The sequence below is a fragment of the Periplaneta americana genome, chromosome 14 (genome assembly GCF_040183065.1).
Source record: "Periplaneta americana isolate PAMFEO1 chromosome 14, P.americana_PAMFEO1_priV1, whole genome shotgun sequence".
In the NCBI taxonomy this organism is placed as follows: Eukaryota; Metazoa; Arthropoda; class Insecta; order Blattodea; family Blattidae; genus Periplaneta; species Periplaneta americana.
In genome coordinates this window covers 95,755,100-95,781,869 of record NC_091130.1, presented here as the reverse complement: position 1 = coordinate 95,781,869, position 26,770 = coordinate 95,755,100, and the positions used below count along the sequence as shown (strand labels likewise).

At 34.8% G+C, this 26,770-nt stretch overlaps 1 protein-coding gene across 21 annotated transcripts in view; it reads left to right on the top strand.

The window, feature by feature from the left end:
* Positions 1-26,770, top strand: part of LOC138713596 (adenosine deaminase-like) — a 106,603-nt gene that overhangs the window by 24,105 nt on the left and 55,728 nt on the right. For 7 of the 21 annotated variants that reach the window (XM_069845795.1, XM_069845787.1, XM_069845784.1 and 4 more), the window contains exons 2-3: positions 13,909-13,970; positions 24,299-24,424. In XM_069845795.1, the coding sequence (XP_069701896.1) occupies positions 24,354-24,424 (71 nt within the window). In that variant the 5' untranslated portion in view covers positions 13,909-13,970; positions 24,299-24,353. The other 14 variants (XM_069845806.1, XM_069845803.1, XM_069845802.1 and 11 more) reach the window with 14 other exon arrangements.

Genomic DNA, 26,770 nt, shown 5'->3' with positions numbered 1-26,770 from the left:
GTTTCTTAGATGGTGTTTCGGTAGTTTCGGTAGGTTGCCCTATTTTGTTTTCTTCGAGATCGAGTGTGGATTCCCCAAGATGCAGAGGTGTTTTTATTCCAGATGAAATATTCGTTATTTCCACGTCATCGGCGATAACTGCAAGTTGTTCCATATCCTGTGCACGATCAGCTGCATCATTTGCTGTATACTCTGTGGTGTCCATGATATTTTGTTCATCTTCGGTAGTCACTGTTTTTGTTGCCTCAGTCTCTGATGCGGTGTCGGTTTCCTCTTCTACAGGTGCGTCACGTTGCGTGGGCCGTTCCGTCGTTTGCTCCTCGCGTTGCTGAACGACTGTTCCCGAAAAAATGTCACTTAATAACAGTTGTCTTGGTTTAACATTAACATTAAAGGTAGTTTTCCTCTGAGGGCAGTCTTCTTTTTTATGATTGGGCTCATGGCACACATAGCACAAAATTGGTTGTCCCACATACGTGATGTGTGCGTTATATCCAGCAATGGCTATCGATCCTGGAATATGCTTCTTGATTTCCATTTTTACCGCACGAACGCCATTGTTAACTGGGAAAGGATAAGCTGTGCTCCACTGTTCTTGTCGCACTGAATGAACTACACCATACGTGTTTAACACTGTTTGAATTAATGAACTCGGCACCTCCGGGGGTAAATTAAACACTCGGACAGTTACGGATGGAACATCTGCCTTGCTTACTTTCACTTGCGTTTGTTCACCATTATTATATTTGAAATCCGTTGTACCTTCATGTTTGTGTATCAGTTTTTCGTATATCGTGGGCGATATCACTTTTATATATAATGATTTTTCTTGTGTATTTAATTGCAACATCTCTACCTGTTCTGTGTTTAATTTGAGAGTTTGTTGTATCCAAAGATGTACATCCATTGCCATAGGACGAGTAGCACTACTGTCAAATTGTACTTTAATTGTATTTAGACGTTTGGTTTTCTTGTTGTCACTTTTCTTTACTACGAAGAAGAAGAAAAAAAACTAAAAAACATGCGAAAGTATTCGTAGAATGTAAACACTGCACGAAAATACTCCGGTGTAATGCAACAGTAGTCTACAGTATACACACACTCCGCGTACACGAACTCACTAGATAACCGCTCCCGTAACCTCGACCTTACTCTGCCGTGGTTGAAGCGAGACTGATTACTTAAATGACCAAATTTAGCATAAAATTCAGTTAATAAGTAAATAACAGATTTGGTCCACGTACAAATATGCAATTGATAAAATAATTACGATGTCTAAACACAAAATCAGGTTAATTGTTTGTGTTGATCCATCAGTATTTATTAATGTTGCATTCCTAACCTCTCAAACATTATTGATCCCATCAGCAGTATAAAAATTCTGTGCTATAGTAAATAAAATTTTGGTGATCAAAAACCTGCCCCGAATTTAACTCTTTTAACAACATCAACTACCCTGTGGGCACTTTCGCACACTGATATCTTAGAAATTCCGTACTTATCTGCTAACCCACGGAACTGACAGCTAGTATGCATCCAATGCAAAACAATACAGTTTTCCCTTTGAGGTTAGGGCATCACTTTTCTCTTTTGGATGTTGGATATGATGTCCCATATCTTGTAGGTAGGAGAGATTCCAACGAAACGGGACTCGAAACGACTTCAGAATACCGCGTAAGTAGTGTCGCTATTGCATTATTGAATTATTTATTTTTGGTGCAGGGAACTTCTTTATTAAGTTCGAGTATTTATTAAATACAATCTTCATATATAAATACTTACGCGGTATTCTGTAGTATAGCGCGGGACTCATTCGAAATCTTTCATTATATTTATACAATGATACGAACGTGTTAATAATTCTTGCCTGGAGAATTTTGTGTATACGTCTTCGTTTGATTAGGCCTAAATTCAATATCTTCGTCTGAGTCATTAGAACTCCTTAATAACATCAAAATTGCTTTAGTTTAATTCTTAATACTATCCACTTATTCAAAAACCTATTTAATAAATATTTATTTATTTATTGCATTTATTATCAAAAACCTGTCTCGAATTTAACTCTTTTAACAACATCAATTACCCTATGGGCACTTTTGCACACATAACTTAGAAATTCCGTGCTTATGTACTAACGCACGGAACTGACAGGACTGACAGCTAGTATACTAAATCAATGCAAAACAATACAGTTCTCGCTTTGAGGTTAGGGCACCACTTTTCCATGTTGGATGTGATGTTCCATATCTTGGAGGAGAGATTCCAACAAAACGGGACTCGAAACGACTTCAGTGTCGTTACTGTATTATTGAATTAATTTATTTTTGTTGCAGGGAACTTCTTTTTTAAGTGCGATTATTTATTAAATACAGTCTTCGTATATCCTACTCATGCGGTATTCTAAGTATAGCGCGGGACTCATTCGAAACCTTTCATTAAATTCATACAATGATACGAACGTATTATTAATTCTTGGCCGGAAATTTTTTTTTTTTACGTATACGTCTTTGTTTGATTAGGCCTAAATTCAATATCTTCGTCTGAGTCATTAGAACTACTTAATAACATCAGAACTGCTCTAGTTTAATTCTTAATATTACCCAGTTACTCAAAAATTAATTTAATAAATATATCTTTATTGTATTTATTCAGAATTTGTTGCAATATCAAACTTTACACATCTCAGAGCTATTGTAGAAAAATGTGCTAACTTTACAAGTAAAGTTTACACGTTTGTAAAATTACCCTTCATTGTGAAAAGAATGCTTGTAAAGTGAGCAAAATTTAATTTGTAAAGATTTTATTTTCTTTGTAAAGTTCAACATTACAAACAAAGATTGTGAAACAGAAGTTTACAATCTACAAGCAAAGTTTACAAATTACAAAGCTTGTAAACATTGTGAAACAGGCCCCTGAACCGGGCTTTAGATCACGATGGCTGTAGCACAGTCTATTGTTCCTAGTACTCACAGCGCTCCGAGCGTCTAGCAACTATCGCGAGAATTGCAAAAAAATCATCCCAAGCTTCGTGACTGTATATAGTATACTGTGGAAATATTTCAAAGATGGCAGCGCAATTGCCACTCTATATTCTTACTTCTACCACAGTCTAATACATATAGTCACGCAAATGCAACACTTTTTCTGCCAAAATTCGCGACACTAGCGCCCATGCGGCAGGCAAGGCACTGGTCATGGGGTTAATACAGTTTCGTTCAGCCTACACGTGCTGTCTTTAAAGGGATGCGAAATGTTATAATAACGTTTTAAACATGTGTTGGAATAAAGGCAATGTGTGCAATGACGACAATTGCAGTAACAACAAATTTGTCGTTCTTCAGATTCCCTAAAAACCAAGAGAAAATCATAACTCAGTCCTAACCAATAATCCACGTCGTAGGTAGCCTAAGTATTGTGATCCATAAAACATTTATTAGTTATCAGTTACCTATTTGTATGTCAGGAAGGAGAGTTTAAATAAAAACAAAGTAAATACCTGTTACAGTATATATATATATATATATATATATATATATATATATATATATATATATATATATATTGCAGAGATCGTATGTGTGAATGTGTAACTATTCCGATTTTGGATAATGTATCTACAGTTTTTAATGCAAGTAATTCCATAATCCATAATTTTTATATTCGTGTTTTTTTCTTTATTTTTTCAAAAGTTGAATGTTATATTGCATTCAAGTAGGGATCATGGTGTTAATTTTTCAAGAATTCATGGAGCATTGTAATCCTTTTGCAAAATATTCACTTATTGAATAAATCCAGACTGTGTCGATAAACTTCTGATGTGTTGATGTAGATTCATGTGGCAGACGTATTAAGTTCTCAAGAGCCTTTTTTAATTTAATATAAAAAACAGTCTTTTCTGTAATAATTTGCATGACTTATTGCTGGTGATTTTACATTCCCAGTGATTATTTGAGCCGTTCAGAGCAGAAGTGGTGTAAGTCAAAATTAGGTAATGAGGTTTAAAGTAAAAATTCTGTAAAATACAGCGCAAAGTAGCAATAATATATCCTTCGTGCTATTCACTGGCTACTAATAGTTTAAATAAATTCAATATTAACTGCTACTTTGCGCTGTATTTTAAAGATTGTTTACTTTAACACTCATTACCCATTTTTTACTTACACCACTTCTGCTCTGAAAATAAAATTAGGCCTACATTTTCTGAGTTAATTGAAGTTACAATTTTTTCAACAAAATTGTGTGTTCATTTATTTATAAATAATTGATTAAATGGCGATCTTACTCGTGTTAATTGTGTAAGCCGCACATGCTTACACAATTAACACCAGTAAGGTCGCCATTTAATAAATTATTTATATTCAAGTTTTAAAGTAGCGTACGAAAGATTCAACATGGATTCATTTATTTGTTCTCACCTACGTCATATTAGCAGTAAGTGCATGTAAATTACGTATTATATAAGTAAGATAAGTTAAAATTAAGCTTATGTGTGAAAACTGGAAATGTAATGTAAAATGCGGTAAACTTGCCATAAAAATTTAAACCATAATATCAGCACTATTTGTGACTCAAAATAATAAAGGAGATACCGGTTCTTAAGAAATGGAAAATAATGAACTTCATATATCAATGTCTATCATATTAAGGTTTAAAGCTTCCCCTTTTTCATTGTCAAGTTTACCTCAGCGGCCGAGTTTACTCCAATTTGCGGTATGGAAAATAGTTAATTTCTCAGGAAATAGGGAGAGGAGTTCACCACGCGATATACCCTACGAGCTATGTCCTACAATTTTGACTCTTCTCACAGGAAATATAGAGTTCTAATGATTCATAAATATATTTAGGAATGAATTGAATTAACCATCCTCGTACGAACAATTATATTATTTCAAACCATGATATGTGATCAGGGCCATGATTCAGTTGTAAGGAGCAAAAAGAATTACTCTTATTCCCAGCTTCTGAAACATTGTAGATTAACTGCGTGTGAAATTCTTCCAGGATTCTAAAGTAAAATTAATAAGAACCATATACACTTACTGTATAGCATAAAAATATAAAATAAATTACGCAAAACCCGTTTTGTGATGTGTTATCATATGTCGTGTGCACACTTTTAACTTGCCTGCCGCTAGAGGGCTACTGTCGCGCCAGCTGTCAAAAATTGGCATATTTTATACGTATGAGTTGCGTGACTGTATGTATTAGACTGTGCTTCTACCGCGTTGGTTTGAAAGCACGTGCAACAAATTTAAGGACTACCTCCGTGGTCTGTTGGTCAGCATGCTGGCTTCCAGGCTTCCAGATCAGGAGGTCCCGGGTTCGATTCCCGAGCTCGGCTCTCGGTGAATTTTTCTTGAAGAAGAGGACTTCCCTGGGTGTCTAAAGTGTGAAAATTTGTATGATTGTGAGTGTGCCGGTTTAATATTAAGTACCAATTATCACAAATATGAAAATACATCAGGACTGTCGCTGGGCAGTAACCTGAACATAGAGCTCTATATAGACAGAGTACCGCAAAGGTCGGCGGCTGGACCCAAGCGCTCGCTCTGTTAACATTGCTGGAATAGGGAAATTGACGCTCTCTCTCTCTGTTTTATGCTGCAAATTCCATTCTAGGGCACTGATAGCAATTGTAAATATACTGACATTAGCTAAATGTCTCACGCTTGACGCTATGCACTTTTAAATGTAATATCTCAATTAGAAGTGTTGCAAATACATGTTGTTCGCGTATTAGCTCTGGAAAGAAGGGAGTTCAAATGTACTAGTATAATGTAGACCTACTGCAAGTATTGTTGTATCCCTTTTTATGAAATATATTTTGTCATCATTTAGAGGCTTATCTAACCCCTCTGTCAGTGATTCAGTTTCTGTCAAGACTTTGTTAAACTTGTTTTTGATCAGATCAAGCTGGCGTTGATGCACACAAATTTCCTGCTCCATCTCCTGTGAATCTTTCTTCAGGCCATAGCTGCATTCTTCTGGTGGAATGGATAAATCTGCAGATTCCTCCGCTGTGCTGGTTTGCAATTCGTTAGTGCCAGCCTGTCTCATATTAAAATGGAAAATATTATGAAAAATAAGAAAGCTGTAGGCCTAATACATATTTTATTATTTAATTATATATCATACATAATATAATTAAGATGTATAATATATATGTTATAATATATTGTATTACGTTACATTTTATTGATTTATTTTATATATCATATCATATCATATCATATCATATCATATCATATCATATCATATCATATCATATCATATCATATCATATCATATCATATCAATGTTTTCCAATATGAGCTCAGCGAATCCACAGGAATCCGCCAAAAGATACCAGGGAATCTGCGATTTATCATGTCATTTTGATTAATAACAAAATCATATTTTGTTTCATTTAGAAATATCTGTAATATGTTCGGAGACTTATTTAGAGGAAAGTTTTTAGTTATACAGTCAATAATGTGTTGTAACCTTACATTGAAAATCTCCTCTTCGCTATGTAGCATGCATGATCGTAAAAGTTTCGGAAAGGCAGAGTCATAAAAGGGAAAGAAAAATATTGACCTTCCGTAAGCTGTAACTAAAGAGAGATGTTAAAAGGAAACTAATTTTTATAGCTCAAGCAATTCTTTTTCTTCTAGTGATCGTCAGACAGCCACAGTGAAATGATGGACACAGAATTTCTAAAATGAAACATTGAAAGTGTCGCCCAACCCACTTACCGCGTTACGAAAACAGTAGGCTAACTTTAAAAATGGATAACTCCTTTCTTCTACAGGATGAAAGTCTCTACTTTTAAGAATGTTGAAGGGCAAGGTTTGCCGTTTTTTTTTTTCCTTCTTTTCATTGAACTTGTGAGACCGTCATGTCTCGTTTTTATGTTTTTTTTTTTCATCTCCCAATTCTAAGTGCACGTGTAACAAAGATTTTATTTTGAAGAGACTTAGTCTATATGTGCCACTTTGCTTTCAAAGGAGAGATTTTTTGTCCTTCAGCTTTCTAAAAATCCTTCTCCAGTATTTCTTTGAATTTAAATGTCAATTTTTTGTCTGACAGCTTCATCATCAGTGCAGTTCGATAGTCACTCTCGACTGTTCTACATTAATTTGTGTTAATTTAGTATGAAGTGAAGTGTTAAGTATACGTTTTTCGAACAGTGAAAATGGATCCTTTCGGAGGGAAAAGATCATAGAGTTTCCTGACAAAGAATATAATTAGTTATTAATATTCAACCATGTGTTTGTGTTAAAAATCTGTGTAATGTGTGTATGAAAAGCCGTATGCTACAGTTTCCAGCATAATAAACTTATTAAATATTAAGTTTATTAATTTTCGTAAAGTGTCATTTCTATGGATCGGTGGCTAATAAAAATAATAAAGGTGACAAAGAAAATACATCAGAATACCGTCATCGCCTGGATGTCGCACTAGCGAGAGAATTTAACTTACTTCGATTTTCTCCAACTTCAAAAAAATTTGTCAGACGAGGTAACAGCAACATTCTTCATGACAGAAATTACAAAGCATTATTTTTATAGCTGTGCACGCAATCACTGAAATTAACTTATATAAATACTAGTAAACAGCAGTATAGAGCTTCAGTGTAAGCATATCCATTTTATATTACTTATTCTTATATAATTCGTACCTAGTATGATAATTTTATTTTCAAAATCGAGCGTCAAAACACAGGATTCAATATCATCGTACATTATACATTATAAGGTACATTATAAGGTATTAGACCAGAGGGAAGCTCTACTGTTTTCATGAATTAATGGCTATGCATGGTAATTATTGTGCTGTCGATGTAAAATAGGGATATTCAGTTGATGTGAACGTTTCAAGATTGTCTAAAATACTACTCACAAGAACATTGGGTGTATTATAACCCTTTAAGCCCCTAAAGAAAGTGCCTGTACGGTTTAGACCAAGTCTATCATAATATTTATTTGGAGAACCCGAACTTTTTTTGGAATTCGAAAGTGATCCGTGAGAAAAAAATTTGGATATCCTGTATTATATTATATTATATTATATTATATTGTATTATATTATATTACTTATAGGAAATAATCACCATTTGCGAGGAAATAAACTAGCATTTTAATACCATACTTACTTCGCATAATCGGGAGTGTTTAGATGGCGTTCATTTGTACCGGTTTATCCTTGCCACCCAAATTTTTCTTCTTTTCTTGTCTCTCTCTACCCTCGAGGTATCAGATAAAGATGTACACATTTCTCTTGCTTTGTGTAACAACCATATGCACAATACAGCGGCATTTTACTGTCTTTAAACTAAGAAGAAAACTGCTATTTAATTCAATTTAATTGTTTTCTTATTCTACTACTAGCAGGCTTTGGGTCCAGAGAAGCGCGCGAGGTCACGTGAACGAATCAGAGCGCCGCATTGTCGGCAAGCGTCAGGGAAAACAGTTGCGTTACATTGTTGACAAGTATCTCCTTCTGTTAGCACAACCCAAAGACGTTATAATAGTATACTACCAGAGCCTTCTTTAGTTACAAGCCGGGGCATGGGTAGGTTTGGCAACGCAGAGTGGAGGCGGGAGATTTTAGAGTGATAATGTGTTTGCTCATTGCTTTCGTTATGCGTAACGCGTATTTTTTCAATATTACTTCATGCACAAAGGTAAGATCAAGATTCAGAGTAGTGATGTAAATTATTACGGGTTCGAAAATAGTGTTTTATTGCAATCAATTAGCTATACGTCAAAATACGGCGTAAGTAGGCTACTTACATACAAAGGCTGCCACTTAAAATAATTACAGAAAGAAACATGTTTTTATTGATAGTACGAAGGTAAATAAATAAATAAAAAAGATAATCCTTGTACCGAAAATAATAAAATCAATAATGCAATAAAGACGTAAGTTCCTACGCAGTATTCTTAAGTTCCATTCAGTTAACAAATTTGTGGCTAGCAAATTGACAATGTTTTGCGACTTAATGGTTTTTCATCTGTGAAAGCTTTAGGATATATTTTAATATTATCTTATGCGATTATCTATCGTGTTTTTCTACAAATATTTCAGATGCCTAGAAAGTGCTGTGTGCCTATGTGTCGTAGCAACTACATTTATAATTAAAAAAAAAATAAAAACACACTTGTCTTTTTATTGATGGTACAAGGGAAAATAAATAAATACTTAAAGAAATGTTACTTGTACCAAAAATAAATAAAATAATGACGTACTTTCGCAATACCCTATTCCAATCAATTAACAATTATGTGGCTAGTAAATTGACAATGTTTTGCCGCTTAATGTTGTTTCACCTCTGACATGAAAGGTGTAGGATATCATATGCATTTTAATTTCATGTGATTATGTCGTGTTTTTCTATAAATATTTCAGATGTCCAGGAAGCCAGTTTTAGTTTGAACCTGGCCAGTCACCATAACAATACTGTTATCCTAAATTATTTGTTATAAACTTTTTAAAATATAATTTTAAATAAATATAACTACAGAAAACAAGCTAAGAATGTGAATTATGCAAATAGGCCTAAAATAAAATGTAAACAGAAGAAACTATTGACATTCCTATTATAATAAAAGTATGAGGATGTAAATAGAGGGTGAATGTAGAGTATCCAACGCCCACTGAACGAATATTTCACTTTTATCACTGCCAATGTTGCGCTATAATCGTATATGCAAGGTAGGCTATAACAAAAACCTAAACTAACCAAACCCAACCTGTTAAAGAAGCAACAAGTTAATACTAAATGTGTAAATTTGGCCTATGTCTCTATAGTGGGCGGGACATAAATAACATTGACCAAACCAACAAAGTGATTATATGCATCTACAAATTATAGATAGTTCTGACGTATAGCAGGCATTGCGAATCTTCAACAAAACTGCAACATTTATGGGATCACAAAACAGCTGTTTACAATGACTTTGAAAACCAACGGCGTAACTTTATTGATATAGCAGGCGAGACCCAACAATTTGACTAGAATTCTGATACACACAAACCACAAATAAGAATATAAAAATGTGGTTATACAATATTTAATAGAATAGTCAATTACTTTGTCACCCATAACCGTAAAAATTCCCAAAGACTGCAACCATTTTATTTTCATTTATTGTCTTGTTTTTTATCACCAACACCCATTTAGTTTATAATACATCAACAATTAACGTTTGGTACGACCGCAAACATAATTCCATCGACACACACTTATATCGTAATATTAATTTACATTGAAAATCGGCATTAGCACAAACACGTGTACTGTACGGTCAGCCTCCGGGTGACAGTTAATTACAGTGTTGCCGACGTATGGCCCCGGCTTGTAACTTAATGACGTATAGCCTACAAATTACAATGCTTGTGATTTGAATTGGGAGCCTATTGATTGCGCGAGGAAGAAAATATATATTTAAAGTTGTTTTATTTCTGTTTCTAGTTTTTGTTGCCGATAGTTTAGATTATTTCAGTCTGTTCAGACATATAACATTTTATTAAATAGTTAGTGATACTGCTGGTGAAATTAGGTTAGATTTTGTACAGTACATAACTGATTCATTAATTTATATAGTTAGATTAGGTTCTGTACATATCTTTTTCATTGATTTATGTCGCTAAGTTAGATTTTGTATGTATCCGTTCCACTGATTTATACAGTTCGGTTAGATTTTGTAGCCTACATATCTTCTATTAGTTTATATAGTTAGGTTAAGTTGGACTGAGTAGGTTAAGTTTTGTGTGTGTGTATATATATATATATATATATATATATATATATATATATATATATATATATATATATATATAAAATCATTAAATTTATATCGTTAGGTTAGGTTTTATAAGTATCTGCTTCATTGATATATCGTGTTATTTCCGTTATTTTCATTTTTGTCTTTTTCGTGAATAGTGAATAGAAGTAGAAAAAGAATGAGATAAACACATTACTACTGCTATTATTATTATTATTATTATTACTACTACTACTACTACTACTACTACTACTACTACTACTACTACTACTACTACTACTACTACTACTACTACTATTTTCGCTCTCTCGTTTCCATTATTGCCTGCTCTTCAGGAATATTTTGAATGCCAAATGTTTCTACAATGCAAAACAAAATAGGCCTAATAGTATGAGATCTCTTTTCATGGTGAGGTTATGACTGCACATTAACTAGAGACAGTAGATGTATTGCTTACCGGCGTAAAAATATATATATTACCGTTATCAAAACAGTAATGATTATATCAACATCAAGATAAATCTTATCTCAAAATGCAGGTAGTCAACAAAAATCAAAATAATTTTAAACCCAATATAATTATGGAATCTGCTTAGAAGGCAGGCACGTGAGGTCTCTCAATGCTAATTTAAAATAATTATGCCTACATTAGATTGAAGTTAGTTTAACATTATTAAGTTAAAAAATTCGTTTCAGTAGTAAAAAATAGGTTATATAGGCATATCTACCTACATATCACTTCATCGAATTGAGGTTATAAATATACGAATGTTACTACAGAAATACCTGAACTATAATATATATATATATATATATATATATATATATATATATATATATATATATATAAATGTATGGTACATATCTGTAGCATAGAATTTTAATGCAGTCAATAACTGTATTATTGGAGGCACTGGCAAACGTCTATTATTCGTTTTTGTCAACCAGTCATCGAAAATATAAGCAATCTCAATAAGTTTCTTTATCAAATCGGAACCGTTTTTTTTTAATTCTATATCATTATAAAATTCCACGGGATTGTCTTTAGGCCCATCTCTAATTTTTACATCGTCCACTAATTGTGCCATCTCTTCCGCACGTTCTAATAATTCGACAACTTCCAAGACGTCCGCCATTTTTATACAAAGTGCCACTTTCGGCTCAAAGTGTGGTCGGAACTACACTTTCATCCAAAGTGTTCTTTTGCACCAAAGTGTCGACTGTGCAACGGAAAAGTGATACTTCGCGTCTTCCAAAGGACACTTTAATCGAAAGTGTCGACTATGAATACCAGCCTAAAGAAGGCTCTGGCACAACCATAAAGCATTTAATAGATGCTATTGTGTTGCCAACAACGAAAAAAAACAAAAAACAAATTTAAGTGACCAACAATAATGAAGTGGCAACAGCGTACGAAAGAATCTTGCCGTGGATAAGTGACGTGTGATACCGCGATACAAACAAGACAAGAAAATAAGATACTTGTGGGATATGATGTAGGTTGACAACATAGAAAATGTCAAAAGGATTGAATGGACGAGAGAAAATTGTGATCGTGAAAATCGGGACAGTTTTTGTTCTGATATACGAGGTTTGAAAAAGAAAAGAAAGGCAGAGCAAAAGCTGAAAAAATAGGATTGTTCCAACTAAATTTGGACGTTTTGTCACGCATTTTAGATACACGTAATGTAAAGACAAGGACATGGTTATCTTATGTAGGTATGACGTTATGCAAGATAACTGCTAATCGCATTTTGATATCAAAACTACTGAAGGCCACTTTAATGTTCTGTATTCTGACAGCGTAGCTTCTAATTGACTATTTATGCCATTTAAGAGCGTGGTTATTTAATAGAAAAGTACAGTGCTATTGTTGTGAATGTTAAAAAGGTAGTTCAATATGATTCCTACCAAGAGAGGAATGATTAGTAAAATCCCACAATCACGGGTATGTTTTCTTAATGTGTACATTATTAAGAAGATGAAATAATTGTAAAGAGACATGAAGGGATTAAATTTTATGAGTTCCTGATAAGGTATTGCTAATTTATAAAATGTGCAGTACAGCTGTTCTTTTATAATAAACCTTATTTAAGAAGAAAATTATACTGACAGACCAAGATATGGACACGTTCTTTTATAATAAGCCATATTTTAGAAGAAAATAATGCTGACAGACCGAGATATGAAAATAACTGTTTGGGGAAACAGTGCTTCATGTAAAAAATTATCAGTTTCTTCAGTTTGGCTAATGCAATACAAAGGATATACATATGAAAGATACAAAGAAAAAACGATCAGAGTCACAATTTTCGTAAGGGTGATGTTATCATTCAATTCAGTATATTAGTGTAACATTTATTGCAGTTTTTAATGATATAGTAGGAAAGGATGACTGTATCGGTGGTGATAATTCTCCTTTACCAGTTTTGATAAGAAAAACACATAAATTTGGCAGTAATGTGCTGAATTAAATGATGTCATCACCCTTATGAGAATTGTGACTCCGATCGTTTTTTGTCTGTACCTCCCCTTCATATGTACCATAGTCCACAATGTTTCTATTAATTGAGATTAGAAACGTTAAGATGTAGTCTATAGCATCTTCGAGCTAAATAAATTATAATTAGCAAAGCAGGTAACAAAAATTCATGTAATACTCATACATTATGTCAACCAATAGGACTTTAGATATCTAATGATATACTAGTGCAATACTTAATGAATTTGCATCTGACATGACTGAAATCCAGTACAGTACATAACAGCTCAATTAGTTAACAACTCTTACCAAAGGGAAGAAGCCTTGATCTGCAATATATTTATTTGATCCATAATGAACAGAATAACTACAAAACAGATTTCTTCTGTAAACTGTGATTTTTCTTGTTTCACTTCATAATTTCTGGTTGTTTTTAATGAATTTCTTCCCACACCAAATACACAGATATCAATCAAACCTTCTTGTACATGTAACATTAGGAGTCTCTTTTGTCCACGTTTAAACAATTACTTATTTTCCACAAAAATGTTAGGAAAAACTGTTCGTTGCAAAGTATTTAGTGAAGAAGAATGTGACAATTTTATTATAATTCAGCAATTTTTCTTTTGTAATGGAAGACTATTTTTTTTTTTTCAGATTGAACTTCATGTACATTTGGATGGTTCGATACGCCATGAAACAATATGGGAATTATCAAAGTAAGACTTTCACTAATTTTTAATTTGTTATCATAAATTATATTAATTAATTAGGGATAAAGTACCAGTACTCTAACAACATTAAATAATGAATGTTTACTTAACATTTATATCACTTCAAAATGAAAAGAAATTGAAAGAATACAGACGAATTTACTTAAGAATATACACTGACAGCCACCGGCGTGGCTCAGTCGGTTAAGGCGCTTGCCTGCCAGTCTGAAGTTGCGCTTGGGCGCGGGTTCGATCCCCGCTTGGGCTGATTACCTGGTTGGGTTTTTTCCGAGGTTTTCCCCAACCACCAATCTCATCGACGCTAAGTAACCTTGTAGTTGATACAGCGTCGTTAAATAACCAACTTAAAAAATATATATAGGCTACACTGAGAAGCAAATGAGTGGATACTTAATTTTTTGTAAGAACTTTAATAATATTTTAGCTTATTCTTTATTTTTTCTACATTCTAACACAGACATATCATTGCAAAATGAAGTCAGATTGTATCCTGTGCACGTCATTTCTGTCATTAAAATGTTTTTTTGTTTGCAGTTTATTATAATATAAAAGATAAATCTTGTAGATTGAACTTGAAACTTTTATTATATTGAATTAGATTTATGTGAAAACAAAATGAATTGTAAAATAGTTTATTTTAAGGTTCTAAAGTGTTTTAATTTATGACAAATTTCAAGTAATGTATTTCATGGAGTTATTGAGACAGTGGCTTATATTAAAACATGATTATTCCCATAGACGGAGTTATGGGGGGGCATGAGAGGGCACTGCCCCCAAACTTGGCCGAAACACTTTTTTTTTTCTATTAACGTTAGAAAATATTGAATTCAAAAGTTTTTTCTTGTTATTGTTTATGATTAAGTTTCTGTGCTTAAATTGACTAATTATTGTGTTCAGACCATGTGTCTGGATTGTAATATTTATTTTAAATTTCTGAATGTATAAGAATTTCTATACCTCATCTGAGGAATGGAAGCACTGTAATATTTCTTTTGTAACACCTGTATTGGTGTTAGAACTCTGCAGGGGTTCAAGCAGCCACGTGAAGAAGCAGAAAAAAGAAAAGAGATCCCGGTTAAATTTAAAGACGAAGTTAAATAAAATAATTAGAATTCACATTTCATATATCTTGCTCTTTTAAATAAACAGATAAAGTAAATGTAAATTTGGTCCACTGCTGTGGAGTAATGGTTAGCACATCTGGCCATGAAACGAACGGTTTGGACACAAGTTACTTGATTGGGGTTTTTCCGGGGTTTTTCCGGGGTTTTTCCTCAACCAATTGAAGGAGAATTGCTGGGTAATTTTTTATGTTGGACCTCGGACTCATTTCGCCATCATTAATTCACATGTCATCATCCACACAATAGCCCAGGTTAAGTTCACAGTGCGGCGTGCTATACTTGTACAAGAGCGCGGCCGTTTGACTAACCAGTCATTCACAGAATAGGAGTGGTAAGCACAGTAAGCCTCAGGCTGCAGTGCAAGCCTTCGGGTCCCTCTTCCTTACAAGAGGAAAAAAAAAATTGTATATTTTGTTACAATTTTACTTTATTTTCTAATACCTTTATTAAATGATCATATTACGATATACTGTACCAAGGTCACGCTATAATGGGGGGAGAAGATAAATGATGTCCCCCATAATCCCATTATATCGGTATTCGATGGTTTTGCTTTGCCCTCCCAAAGAAACGGTTTTCTCTCCACCTATGATTATGCCACTAAAAACTGTCACTGTGCAAGTATGTTGCCCTAATATTGTGCATTGCCACTCCGAGTGGCATTGATGTCCTTCATTCATCACATTATGCTGACCACCAGGTCGTGCACGTTTCCTGAGGGATGAGGTTCCACTTCTCCTTCAGTATTTTCTGCATTTCGTTCAGGGTGTCGAAGTTACGATGTCGGACAGGTGTTCAATAGAATTTAAATGTGGGCTACATGCTGGCTAGTCCAGGGTTAGTATCCCGATGTGACAAAGATAGTCCGTCATGCAGCGAGCAGCATGAGGGGTGGACATTGTCATGCATGAGGATGAATTTTCATCAGCGAAGGGAGTGAAATGATTACATGTTCTGCTAACACTTTTACTATGTATCTGTGCGCATTCGGCGTGCCTCCATCGACGAAAACAAGCTCTGTTTGAGCTCCTCATGCCATACCATGACAGAGCCACCTCCAAACAGTGTTCTTTTGGAGAAGTTGCAAGGCGAATATCGCTCCCCAAGACTTATCCGTACTATCTATCATCAGGTGACTGGAACAAAAATTCATGATTCATCCATAAACAGCACCATTGACAGCTGGGCCACAGTTCAATTCCGGTGTTGATGTGCGAAATGTAATCACACTGCCCATTGCTGGGGGTGAGAAATGGAGAAATTGCAGGTCTTCTTGAAGTCTAATTGGCTTCCTGGAGTTTTTGTCTAACATTTTTCTCACTCATAGTGAACTTCCTCATGTTTCGAGATGATTTTTAGCCTAGATTGCAGCTGTGTTGAAATATAGTAAGACGTGGAGAATCAGAAATCTGTCATCCCTGATGCCTGTCGTCTGTGGTAGGTATCCATTTCACAGAATCACCATAGGCAGTGGTGGCTCGTGCCAGATAAATTAGGTAAAAGCCATAGAATTCTAAGTAATTTCCTGGAATCAATGGATGGCCGTGACGTCATTGATGACGTTGCGATCGATTTTGTAAGCTATACGGTGGCCATATTAGATTAATGTAATAAATTACAATTTTCTTAAATTTCAAGAAATTCACAGCATATAATAATACATACAAATTTGCAACATTTTCGGAGATTACGCTCCCTTAACACCGAAGAATTCATTGTTACAACAAAACTTCTACGCAATATATACTAGAAGTCCACATGATATAAAAAAGACAAAATCTAACATAACATTTTATACAATACGTCAAATTAAAATCATAGGCTCCACAAGAAATGAAGAAATATTACTTTCCCATAACAAAATTCAAAATCACAAACATATTCACAAACTGTATTTATATTTTAATCAACTTCAGAATATGCGAGTTCCAATATAATAGTAAAGTCATGCAGCTACACATGAATCAAAGCAATATTCTGTTTAATAGAAAACTTAAGGCATGGCATCGGTGAAATTTTGGTTGAAAATGGAAGCAAATGTTTTTTAGTTTTTCAGTATTTTATTATGAATAAACTTTCTATTTTAATATGGTGTCCTCCTCTGGAAAGTTCTAGGGCAGGTGTTCTCAACCTGTTGCTCGCGAGTACCATGGTGCTCTTAATTACATTTGGTGTTCTCGTCGTGCGAGTAAAAGAGTGCTCACGAGCATGAACGCTCCTAGGGTCCATTTTTCAATTCAAACTTTGTTGTACGAGCCAGAACAAATAGTGTTCCTATTCAGCCATTATAATATTTTAGGGGCGTAATGGGCCTTCCTGTATTTCACATGGTATATAATTCCTTTTCAATTCAATGTGGACTCAACATAAAAATCGAGATTATTCAAGAGAATAATATGGTTGCTCATGTAGAACTTCAATTGATAGATATCTAGTCCTCCTTAACGCTGAAATATTTGTTTAAAAAGGAAAAATGCATAGCCTTTGAGGAGCAGATGATACAAACATGTTCCAAATACTGTGGAATGTTTCTCTCAAATGTCTGGCTATGTTTGGGACAACATACTTAAAAAAAAAAAAAAAAAAAAAAAAAAAAAACTTATAGTTTATGAAATACCTCAATCATGATCACGATTAACCAATTCACATCTGCAGAACTATTTGAAGGGTACACGGGAAAAACGAACAATGTCACATTTTCATTAAGGGTGAGATAATGATCTATTTCAGTATATTACTGCTAAATGTATTGATGTTTCTACTTGAAATGAAGGAAATGATGAGTGTATCCGTGGTTTTAATTCCCCTTCACCACTTTTGGTAAAAATAACACTAAAGTTTGTAGTAATACAGTGAATTAGATAATGACATCACCCTTAACAGCATTGTGACATTGTTCGTTTTTCCCGTGTACCCTTCATTTATGTGTAGCTACAAGCAACTTCTCCTTCGACATCAGTAAAATTCTGAGTAACATTCAAGTTCAGGGATATCATTTCGTGTATGTGTGTTTTGAAATTATATTTGTTTATTTATTTAATTTATGTATTCATATAGGACTTACCGAACATATTCTATTTCATGGTGCTTGCTCATTTAGTATTATGTGTGGATGGTGCTCACAATCTTCAAAAGGTTGAGAACCGCTGTGCTAGGGCAACAGGATGATGGTTGTTGTTTAGTCAACTGTCCAAAGACAGGTCTGAATCTCACAGGTGACACCAACAATGCAACACTCATGAGGCAACTAAACCAGGAGATAATTGGGTAGGATGGCCAGTTCCTTTCTCCCTCCATTGCATACATCGCCGACTAGCTACTAATCAGAGTTCAGAGGTATACAAACAATAATTGTTGTTCCTCTAAGATATACCGTCAAGTGTGGAGTACTGCCTGATAATAGAAGTACATATCAGCCAGAACCTCAATCAGAGGTAAGGATGATGATAATCAACACTTTTTCACATTTTCATTTTGAAATTCATTTTCTCTAATATTTTTTTCAGCATTTTGTTGCATTCGAAATCCATTATACAATACAGTTTTCATACAGTTGTCTTTAAATTTTGTGGAATTTTGTATATAGCCTATATACTGAACTAAAAATCTGATTTGGGCTTTTTTTCATAGTGCTAATAATGATCATATAATTATTTTAAAAAATCTTTGGCAGATAATATAAAATACGAAAAAAAAAAAATCATATCAATATTTAAACATTTTTAATAGAAAAGTAACAACAGTTTCTTAAAAACCTCAGATGAGTTTGTTTATATTGGTCTTATGAGGTAAATATTAAATTTAATTTATTACATTTGATATTAACCTTTAGGAGTTATGCGTCCATTATAGCGGCCAGCTAGTATTATGGTCATGGCGTGATATAATATGTTATAAATTGTATGTTATATATAAAATACATTGATATTCTTTAATTTTATATAACATTAAGGACACTGCACTTGATTAAAACTATAAAAAAATTTTTTCTTGTAATGTTTTTTTTTCTCTCTCTTAAAAAAGGAGCAAAATCATTTCAACTACAGTCAACTGAAACCCCATCAGCTTCCATACGTATCATTACACAGATTGCTTTACATGGGCCCTCCCCATCCTTTGCCACAGGCTCAATTGACTGCAGTGGCTGGGACACGAACCTGCGATCTTAGGCATGATATGCTGGCCGGACATATCTTGGGCGCCTTAAACTGCTCAGCTAACGAACCCAACACGAATTTACCTGGTTATGCAAGTATACGAACCCGTGGTTAAGAGTTAGACATTTGCGTGCAATAGTGGCATAAATCTTCCGGCTTCTAAGGGTTAATATAAATTTGAAACCGTTCATCACATGGTGCATATTGATGAAATATAAATTTAGTGATTAAAAATTGAATCAAAAGTTAATATCTCACCAATGCAATTTGGTGTGTTGTATTAACATTGCATTTTTATGCTCTGATAAAATTTGAAGTTCACAGGTAAATAAATATATATTTTAGGAGTTTTACTTATGCCTTGGCTTCAAAAAAATCAAACACCACAAATAAACCCATAGGGATGAAATTACGTTTCTCAAATTGCTTTCAAATCTTTTACCTTACACTTCACTCCACAGTTACAGTATATTAATGTGAGGTGTTGGTCTACCATATTTTAGAACATCTTGTTTATCTTCTGCAGAACAACGAGAGAACGCTGTCTCCAAAAGATTACACACTAAATCGTTAAACGAATTCATGTTTTCATCGTATTAATACACTTGCTAACACCATAACATTTCACTGCACTTTTCACGACAAAGAATACGTATAGACTGCAATGTAGTTTCAAATTTTATACCAACTTTCTTTTTTACGTAATACTCAAAATATTCCAAAATCAACACAAAACATAATATTCAAGAGATGCGAACATTAAAAGAATACCGAAATATATACGTTATATCTTAAATTTAAACAATATTTACTTTCTGTACACAATATTTTATGTTTTCTTATTTAGTTACAAAATATTACAGTTAGCCATCCTGGTTCATTGTTTGTACGAAAAGAGAGAAACCAGATGAATGGCCTTCAACAGACTTTCATAATAGCCTCCAAGAAAAGGTCGGCAATTCACAGTAAGCAAGTCGTTGTCATGGCAACTGGGTTTATTTACTGAAGGCGAAAAGGAAAGTCTTCTTTGGACCTTCAGCATCCACATCCCTCACTACCTGATCTGCTAGTCACGTGGCCTGACTGGTGAGGGGTTCTTCTGAAGTACTCCAGAAGGAGGTTAACTGAGTGGATTAAGCCAAACAAGACAGATTAAAAAGTAGAGCAAAAGATGATTTAGTGAGGAAGGCATTTTACTTCAATTTATTGATAAAATGTAATTATTTTATTAAAGCACGAAAAAAGGGTGAAGGTGGTCCTCACCTACTTCACTTGAATAGCCACCACTGACCGTAGGGCATGTTGGGTGCTTCCGAAAGATGCACTGATGGCATTAGCCACAAAACAAATTATTCATCTATCCTCAACCAACATGACAGCTCTCGCAATGTCTTCTCGAATAAGAGGCATCTTAACTTATCAAATTCAAAACAGAAACTGAAGAAAAATGTTGACTTATGACAGAAAATGCTACACGTTGATAATTCATCAATAGCGGTCACTGCACAATTGTAAAACTTAAAAGGTTTTATACATCTTTAACACGTGAAAGCATTTTATATTCCGAAGTAAAAGGTTTCAATGCTGATCCGTGTTGTAGAACCATAAAGCACACAGCCTGGCACTTAGGGCTAGTATTTGGCTCATAAGTGGGATTTTATGACATCTTAGCATCATACTCATCTCCAAAAATGTTGAATACATCTTTCCTTAGTCGTAAAACTTACTCAATTTAATAACACTCTTGTCTAAATTAGTATTTATTGACAATAATTAGATTTTTACGAGGCGTGTTCTTAAAGTAAGTTCCGTTTTCAATTATAGCCGTTGCATCGCTTCAGTCATTATTTTGCGCATGCATGTTTTCTTCTTCAGTCCTCAGGCAAGCTGTGCATGCAGTTTCAGAGCTTCAGTGCGTGTGTGTGGTTAGTTGTGATCAGTTGAAATGTTTAAAGTGATCGAGCACTCCACTGACTGTGGGATGCAGTCTGTTATCCGTTTCTTGAATGCGAGAAACATCAAACCAGCTGACATTCATCGCCAACTTTGTGAGGTGTATGGTGATGATGCCATTAGTGATGGAATGGTCAGGAGATGGGTTAGGAAGTACAACAAGGGCCGCGTCTCTGTGCATGACGAGCAGTGTACCGGTCGACCATCTTTGATCAATGACGATTTGGTGCGTGCTGTCGATGAAAAAATTCATGAGGACAGGAGGTTCACAATTTCTTCACTTTCCTTGAATTTTCTACAAATGTCGCGGAGTGTTCTCTACAAAATTGTGATAGATCGATTACGATATCGAAAATTGTGCTCACGATGGGTACCCAAGATGCTCACTGAGGAACAGAAAACCAAACAAGCTTCCAGTGCATTGAGCTTTCTCACACGTTACAGTGAGCAAGGCGATGAGTTTTTTTACCATATCGTGACAGGTGACGAGACTTGGGTGTCTCACATGACACCTGAGTCGAAGCAACAGTCCATGGAATGGATGCACACTGCATCGCCAAGGAAAAAGAAATTCAAACAAACCATGTCAACACGCAAGATCATGTGCACTGTTTTTTGGGACAGAAAAGAGTCCTACTCATCGAATTCTTGCCTCGGGGTGAAACCATTACTAGAGAAATCTATTGTCAGACCTTCAAGAAGCTCCGTCGCGCAATTCAGAACAAGAGATGTGGGATGCTGACCGACGGAGTTGTGTTGCTTCATGACAACGCTCGGCCACACACAGCTCGTGACACCCAAAATCTCATCTCGAAATTTGGCTGGAAACAAGTTGACCATCCCCCCCTACAGCCTGGATTTGGCTCCAAGTGACTTTCATCTCTTCCTGCACCTCAAGAAGTTCCTCTGTGGTCAACATTTTGATGGCGACAATGAAGTGAAAACAGCAGTGCGGGAGTGGTTCGCATCGCAGGCGGGAGAAAATTCTACAATGAGGGGCTAGAAAGACTTGTGCCACGACTCAATAAATGCCTCAATAATGGTGGAGATTATGTTGAGAAGTAATTGAAGTGTGGGGAATACAATGCAACAAAAATCTTCCTGTTTACTTACTACACCCTTTTGGAACTTACTTTAAGAACACGCCTCGTACGAAGTGATTTTTTTTTTTTTGCCAGTCAGTGCAGTTAATTACAATAACGATTTTCTAGTGTTGATATGAAAAACTAAGTGGGATGTAGCCTACGCAGTTGACTAGTTTCAACTTTCGTTTCAATCGTATCAGAACTAGTGAGGTCCTTGCTTCTTCTGGGTTTCTTCAGCTGTTTTGCTCGGGAGTGCATGAAACAACTGAATAAACCGGAAGAAGGAAGGACCTTACTAGTTCTGATGATGACTGAAATGAAAGTCGAAACTTGTCAGCTAGGTAATATACCACTTAATATTACATATTAACACTAGAAAATCGTTATTGCAATTAACTATATTCTTAAATGATACTAAGTGTAAAAAGTGTGTAATAATTTTATTTATTTGTCTAATGGGTAGTACATGATATTTACAATCATTGATTGGGGAAAAACAAGAAAGTGGTGAACAAAACTACGAATTAACTAATCAAAACATTCGGGCTCTGGCTTCCCAGTAGCGGTCGCTTCCTTGGAGGATTTCAGAGCAGGGCATTTTGCAAAATGTTGTCTATCCATGTCTTCCTGTTGATGGCACAAAATGCAGGATGCTGATGGAAGGATGCCAAGACGATTGAGGTGTTTACCCAGGATGTCATGTTCAGTGTTAAGGCGAAAGCTTGCAACTGAGTTCAGGAGTTATATCCTTCAGTAATTTCCTACATTGTTGTGAAATTGTATGTCCAATTCTTGTTGGTGATTATTTTTTTGTAGTTGCTTGATATATTGTTTTATTGAGCTAAATGACAAAGATTTCCGTGGGTTTATTTTGAGATTGGCACCCTTCTTAGCTAATGTGTCAGCCTGTTCATTCCTATATAGATTACAATGTCCTGGGATCCATTGTAACACAACTGTTTTGTCATGTTCTTTTAAAGTTGCAAATATTTTTTGACAATTATTGATTTGTTCTGTGTAGGAGTGGTCAGTTTTATTTATGGATAAGATGGCTGCTTTTGAGTCTGAGAAGATGACGGCGTTTGTGAATTTATCCATATGGAGTAAAAGTTGATTTAGGGCAACATGTATAGCTTCAATTTCTCCATCGTAGGCAGATAGATTATAACTAACTGGGAGATAGAAGCAAAAAAGATTACTAAAAATAGCAGCTCCTCTATTTCGTGGAGGGTATAAATTCTTATCCAATAGTCTTCGGGATATCTGATGTTGACGGTTTCAAGGGCCAGTTGTTTTAAATTTTCTTTACTGTGTTGATTTTTGGTGATTTGTTCTAGGAGGTCTACTTCTGATTGGATTATATCTGAAGTGGGGGCATTAGAGGTTGAAGGAGATTGGGTATATCGAGTTCTGTTAGTTTCTCTGCATATTGGATGAATCTGTGTTGCGTTTTTAAATACCTTTCTGTGTTAAGATATGTGGACCAATAGTCGTCATTACTTCTGAACAGTTTTTCATAAATAATAATGGCTCTTTCTTCTATTGTTGTTACAAGAGGTTTTATGTCTGTGAGTTAAAGCACAGGCCTACAGTTGATGGGAGTAGATTTCACTCCTCTTGTGATAAGTCTGAGTGCCTGGTTTTGTACTTAATAAACGATTGATTGATTGATTGATTGATTGATTGATTGATTGATTTCTGTAATTTTGCACCAACTGTTACGTTTTTTGCTAAATAATGTGGCCTCTATATAATATCAGGTTGGCCATGAATGTATAATTCCGCACACGCGCACACACTCTCTCTCTCTCTCTCTCTCTCTCTCTCTCAATTTTTTTCTCGATATTTTTAATAGATATCTTGTATGTGTATAATTTTAATTCTTAATTTTTTTTGTACATTTTTTGATGTTGAAATAAATTAATTCTCTATTTTTTCCTTAAGTTATTGCAGCCACAACTGTAATTTTAACATTTTCTTAATCCTTTTTGCAGAACAAAGGGGCTGCGTCTTCCAGGAAATGGCACATTTCAAGATCTACAGACAGCAATGGTTATCAGAGATCCTAAAAACTTGCACCATTTTCTTCAACCATTTCTTATATCATCTCCATGTCTAGTGTATGTACGTGAATCATATTTTTATTTAGGCCTATATGACAAACATAGTAGTATTAATATCCATTAGCGTCTACCAATAGATATTTTGCAAAATAATTTTTAAGCATGTTGTGTGCTTTGATGGGAATAAAATACTTCCATTATTGACTTCCAGTCTTAAGACCTCTCCATACCAACGCGAAATATTCGCAGTGATGGTGAATGTTTCACTTTGCTAAGTTATTGTGACTCAGTGGACATGGTAGTATATCAGAGTGCCCACACCAGAGCAAAAGTCCACGCCTGTGGAGTAATTGTTAACGCGTTTGGTCGCGAAACCAGGTGGCCAGGGTTCGAATCCCAGTCGGGACAAATTACCTGGTTGAGGTTTTTTCCGGGGTTTTCCCTCAACTCAATATAAGCAAATGCTGGGTAACTATCAGTGCTGCAACCCAGACTCATTTCACCGGCATTATGACCTTCATCTCATTCAGACGCTAAACAACCTAAGATGTTGATAAGCGTCGTAAAATAACCTACTAAAAAAACAGCGAAGGTATTGCTGGGTGTCTGCAAAACTGCAAAGTTTAAATTTATATTCGTTTCATGCACGGTTTTTTTGTTGCCTCCGCGAATTTTGTGTTTACATTCTGTGAGAAATTAATTGAAATTGTAAGGAAACATCCAGTTTTATATCATTTATCCCATGAGAGTTACAGGAACATAAGGGGAGATTAACTACCAGTACCCTATACTGCCAATGCGCCAATGTTAAATTTGCTTATTTAATGACCCAGTATGTCAGGAACTATTGAAGATATCATACTGAAATATTTATATGGTAAAGATACAAGGTTTGTAAGAAAACTGACGCAGGATTATCGAGAAATACAAGTTGTGAAAAAAAAAAGAAGAAGCTTTGAATTTTTAAAATAATGTTGATTTTACTTTGTTACTTTTATGCAAATGCCCCATTTTCTCAGGAACTATAAATGATAAAAGGATGAAATTTTAAACACTTGTTGACAACAGTATAACTCTAAATTGGAAAATTTGCTATGGTAGCTTTGAACCATGTCATTATGGTTATGGCCAAATTTAACTAAATACACAATGTCACCAACATAAGGACATGATGTTGGTCTGTGACGTCATTAGAAGGAGAAATTTGTTTTTTTTCTCCCAACCTCCTTTTTTCTGAACATTACTGAGAGACAGCACCACTGTTAGCGACAAGATGTATTTGCATAAATATTGCGAGTAGATTACGTGGCTTAGTTGAGGGGCTTGCGACAGGAACAGTTTTACAATACAAAGATTTAATTGTTTTCAGTCAATAACTTTACTTTATATGTGTGTAAGTAAAGTCATTGACTGAAAACAATTAAATCTTTGTATTGTATATCATAGACTTTTCTGAAAAATTATTCAAAATGAATTGCAAAAGGAACAGTTTTGCTGTGGTGCATGCGCGGACCTCTCATGCGATGGCAGCGTGATACTTGAATTTATTTTCGTGTGTACATTCCAGATCATATCAAAAAGATCCCTTCTTGCTCCGATTACACATCTTGCATATTATACGAAGGTTAGGTTTGGTTAGGTTAGGTTTTTATTATCCAAGTCCGCGCATGTGTAGAGAGCCTAAATGAATCTGTCGGTCATGGCCCTTATGATAGCTTTTGTTTCGTAATATTGGTAAACAATAATATGATGAAAGCGGTGAATAATTTCAGGGTCGCTAAAAGTTTTCTTTGTAAAAGACGGGGTATTTTCTCTAGACCACAAATAAAACGGCAACGCGGTCATAATTACGTACTTAACGCTTTGGTGAACATTAATTGGAAATTTACTTTTCTTCATTTGAATGACATTCCCTGAAACACAACTTTTCCCCCCCACCCCCTTTATTTTGTTGAGATAATTTACTTTAAGATCTTACTACATCTGCATTTTCATTTGATGCATTCAAAATACCGCCGTTGTACTGCATAAACCTTGCACTTTACTAATGGAGTGAATTATTTAAGAATATAGTCGCGAATTTTACTACCACCATTTCGATTGTCTTTTGTTTGACACGGCTCGGCATGGCCCTGTGACTGGTGGCCAGAGAGCAACATCGACTATTGACATTGGTCTACCATGCATATTATCCAGTTGTTCCCAATATAATAATGACATGGACGCACGTTAATTGATGTATGTCTATTTGTTTGATCAGAAAAAATATTTTACTTAAAAAATAATGAAATAAAATCAACATTATTTAAAAAATGAATTATTTTTTATAGCTTGTACGAGGGCTATTCATAAAGTAACTTCTGTTTATTTTTTACAAACCTGTGAATGACATTACAGAATTGG